The sequence below is a fragment of the Etheostoma cragini genome, chromosome 14 (assembly GCF_013103735.1).
Source record: "Etheostoma cragini isolate CJK2018 chromosome 14, CSU_Ecrag_1.0, whole genome shotgun sequence".
NCBI classification, from domain to species: Eukaryota; Metazoa; Chordata; class Actinopteri; order Perciformes; family Percidae; genus Etheostoma; species Etheostoma cragini.
Window position 1 is genome coordinate 10,268,105 of NC_048420.1, and position 4,385 is coordinate 10,272,489.

The 4,385-nt window shown below is 42.5% G+C and overlaps 1 protein-coding gene across 1 annotated transcript; it reads right to left on the reverse strand.

The window, feature by feature from the left end:
- Positions 1 to 204: 204 nt before the first annotated feature.
- LOC117956864 (proline-rich protein 15-like protein) lies at positions 205 to 2,514 on the reverse strand. Its single transcript, XM_034892164.1, has 2 exons — positions 2,142 to 2,514; positions 205 to 1,674 (listed from the first exon to the last, which is right to left on the reverse strand). Exon 2 carries the CDS (start codon positions 1,652 to 1,654, stop codon positions 1,313 to 1,315), a length of 342 nt encoding a protein of 113 aa, XP_034748055.1. The 5' UTR covers positions 1,655 to 1,674; positions 2,142 to 2,514; the 3' UTR covers positions 205 to 1,312.
- Between the last annotated feature and the right edge of the window lie 1,871 nt (positions 2,515 to 4,385).

Sequence of the window (4,385 nt, forward strand, 5' to 3'; positions counted from 1 at the left end):
TTACACTTTTAGATGTTTTGAAGTGCACATTTATTTATGTATTTATGTGTCTTTGTGGAATCATTGAACTGTAAAATGTTTCTTATTCTTTATCAGTGTGTGTTTCTCAAAAGGGACAACATGAAACCTTGCACTGTCCAGTTCAAGCCATCAGACTGTGATTGAATAGGGTTATAATGCACATACACACACTCATACAATCACTTGTTATCAGCAGTTATTCTATTTATTTCTCATATTTTGCCTTCATTTAGGAGTTCACAGGTGGTCCAAAATACACTAGTCCTGCAAAACAAACCACATCCGGATTGTGCGTCCTTAGCTACAAGGCCATATTTAGCTAAACATCGCGAGTCACATCGTCAGCTTCATACTACAATAGGACCCACGATAACACAAAGCATGCTGGGTTTCGTCCTTCATTTAAAGTATTTTGAAAAGTGTTTTGCTGGCAAGTGTTGTGTGTCTTAACTACAAGCTGCTCACAAGCACTTCTTAATTTCTTCCACTAACCCATTTCTTTTTTCACACAATATAATGAAATAATTTTACACATTCATAAACATCCTTCTAACCCTTTAGAATCAACATGTGTTTTGTAAAAACATTAGTAAAAGGAGCATTATACTTATACTACTATCCTTCATCATAAAACAAATATTATTCTTATGACAGAAATAATGTAGACATCTCATGAACAATATTTCCTGGGAGCTTATATCACACCTAATCTTGAGTATTGACAGATAATTGGATTCATGATTCATCATTGGGCTTTCTTAAAAGGTTAAAGGTCATTTTCAGTTTTCCAATGATGGCACTCTCCGTGACTGAACCAGGGACACTGTGGGACACGTACACACTACATATTGGTCCCTTAGGTACTTACAGCAATAAAACTGTATCTCTTCTTTTGGATTTTGATTATGGGATATTGTTGGCGAAATGGCTCAATTAACCAACATGAAGAACAGATATAATCCATTTCAAGGGGATTATCATTGGTTCCTGTGGCCTTCGGACAAAAGTCCATCAACAAAAATGTCCACATTTTTAATTTGTCATGTACCTCATGACCTCATTTCTGCAGTATTGGGTAAAAAGTTAAATGCTCCATCATCGTCTCATCTTCATCATCACCATCGCAACTTTCATTCAACTGACCTATGGGTATGCCACAAGAGAATGAAGCATCTTCATGTACTCAACACCCTCTCCTTTTCTTCAAGCATCTTTTTTTCTAAAGCAGCAGTCTTGGATCACTTCCTCCTCCTCCTCCTCCTCCTCCTCTCCATCATCACATGTCCTCATTCTAAGTCTCTTTCTCCTGTAGAGGAAGACTCGAGCGCACTCTCCGCTTCTCCTTAAATCGACCTGAGCGTGACACCTTCATGTTCCTGCGGCACGTCTGCTCATTGAAGACCGACTCCAGCCGGGAGTCGTCGTAGGTGTCATCACTGGCGAGGCTGGAGCTCTCTTGTTGAGACAGGGACTGGTCGCCGCTGGTCTTGGAGGCTGCGGGGTCTTTTTGCTTCTCAGTCTGTGCAAAAGGATCATAGTCCGGGTCGAGGGTGTAGGGTGTACTGGTGTCCTTAGGGCCTCCGCTTTTCTTTTTTGGCAAGAATGCCTTCCACCACGGGATCCTATCTGTCATCTTTGACTGAAGGGAGAGACCTGGAATAGGAAACAGATCCCATCAGTAACTCTTCCCTTCTGTATATGTATTATACATGTCATTTCATCATTTCCATGCTCTGATCTGGCCCCTGATTTACCTTACTCTAATTTCTAGTAAAACATCAAATTGTCCTTGTGTTATGTCATTGGTTTTATAAAATATTACACTGAAAAATGATTGCCCTAATAATCATCACGCTCTATATCTTCATCCTCACCCTCATAATCATCACAAATCATCATGATTTGCCCTCTCTAAATTTGAGTGGGATTTAATTTCACCTCTTTTGTGCATCATTTTCCACTGGTGAGACAACTTCTCCCCAACTAATCCTAGAATAACCAGTGTAACCTTGTTTACGTTTTCTGTAAAACTGGTTTAATGAGTCGTGAAACAGAAGAGCAAACACAAGCCGTGATTCACAGGTGAACAATGCGCAAAAAACTCTCTCATTAACACTTACCCGAGCTACAGTAGTGTAGTATGTGGACACTTAAAACAACCCGAGTGAACGTAACCTTGAATTGTTCCGAGGTATAAATCCACAGGACAGGTCAGTGTCTTCTCCTTCAGTAGTGACCACAACTGTGACAGCAGTCCTTCAAGGGGTCGCAGCAGTATCCATTTTACGCACGAGCCAGATGTCCTGCTGCCTCACATCTCCCACCTCCAGACAGTTTGATTCATCTCCTGTTGCTTTCGTCGAATATCTCTTCTTCTACAATTCATGAGAATAGCACAAATGAGTTGACACATTTATGTGGAGGGACCTTTCTTCCACTGAACCAGCAGGTTTCCGCCTCCGAAACTCTCATCTCGGAGCACCTGTCCCCACTCCTGATTGGATGAACTCCCAGGGCATGTCACGTGTGCAACCGCTCAGGTGAAGCCTCTGCGATGGTAGGCGAGGCTTGTGGTTGCGTGGCAACATACCCCACGGGAGCGTGCGCCTCTTCAGTGACAGGTAAAGGTAAATAACCCATTGTATCACCTGAACCCAACCCAAGCCTGGGAGCCAAATTGTGTTCCAATTTGGGACGCCCACTGTTTTAGGCCGCAGTGGATTTTACGCTGTCATGCAAAGGAATACGAAGGGATAATTATATGTTTGTTTAATGAAAGATATTGATGAACACCGAGCAAAACAGGTTGTAGGCTAGTGAGCAGCACGGTTAGACTACATGGTTTAAGTGAGACCCTATGCAGACATCACCAGAGGGGTCGGGAAAACCTAAGGTTTCACTGAAATAACATTACTGCATTATACGTGCAATTGTTGCTGTTGTAAATTCACATTAAGTGAGCGGAAGCAGTTTGTCCTGGCGCCGGTTTCACCAGCTGGACTACGTGTCACATGTAATTTGTTTGGATGCTTCTCCAACCATGGGGTCAGTTGCATGGAGTTTTTATGTCTGTCTGTCGTTCTGTCTGTCTGTCTGCCTGTCTGCCTGTATGCTTGTCTGTCTGGCTGCTTGACTGTCTGTCTGTCTGTGTGTGTGTCTGTCTGTCTACTTGTCTGTCTGGCTGCTTGTCTCTCTGTCTGTCTGTCTGTCTGTCTGTCTACTTGTCTGTCTGTCTGTCTGTCTGTCTGTCTACTTGTCTGTCTGGCTGCTTGTCTGTCTGGCTGCTTGTCTCTCTGTCTGTCTGTCTGTCTGTCTGTCTACTTGTCTGTCTGTCTGTCTGTCTGTCTACTTGTCTGTCTGGCTGCTTGTCTGTCTTTCTGTCTGTCTGTCTGTCTACTTGTCTGTCTGTCTGTCTGTCTACTTGTCTGTCTGTCTGTCTGTCTGTCTACTTGTCTGTCTGTCTGTCTGTCTGCTTGTCTATCTGTCTCTCTGTCTGTCTGTCAGATTGACACATGACCAAGACACATTCCCGTATCCATGGCTTCAACACATGCTGCATCATCTACAGCTCAGTACATACACTTTCATACATCCAACATGCAGACATACAGATGACACTTACTCTACTCAGTTGTGATAATGATTTCTGATACTTGGAAATATGGATATGTAATGGAGTATTTTTACACTGTTTTGCTACTTTTAGAGGATCTGAATACTTCCACTGAAGGTTATTTGCAAATACTGTTAATATTTTTCCACATCATCTGCAGCTCTTTTTACAGCATGGTCCTTTAAGGTTGTCTTCCTGATCAACTAAAAAGCTATAAAGACAAAGCACGTGCCATACTGGAGTAGCTTTACTGATAGAGGCTATTAGTTACAACTTATAAATCATTTATAAACAATGCTTTTATTGAAAGTGGTGAGTCATTTACAGTGTGAGTTTACATTTCTATTTGAGTGAATCAGTGGTGGTTTGGGGGCACCAGTGGTAATCACTGTTGCCTCACAGCAAGAGGGTTCTGGGTTTGAACCTAGCAGACTCAGGCTCTGTATGCAAAAAATGTGGAACAAGGTTAATGTGGTCATTTGGTGACTCTAAAATGCCCATATGTGTGAAAGGCTGGAACGCAATGACGATTGGTGGATTTGGTGGTTTGCATTGTAACATTAAAAACAGTACAAAATGATCAAAACAGAGGAAAGGAAAAACTTCCTTTAAAGAGGCAGAAACCTCAAGCAGAACCATGGCTCAGGGTGGGCGGTCATCTGCCTCGACCGGTTGGGGGTGAGAGAAAGAGACAGACAGAGAAAGAGAGAGAGACAGAGAGAGAGAGAGAGAGAGAGAGAGAGAGAGAGAC

Bases quoted from the DNA above. Each gene is read 5' to 3' on its own strand.
- LOC117956864 (XM_034892164.1), bottom strand. From the start codon at position 1,654: ATGACAGATAGGATCCCGTGGTGGAAGGCATTCTTGCCAAAAAAGAAA.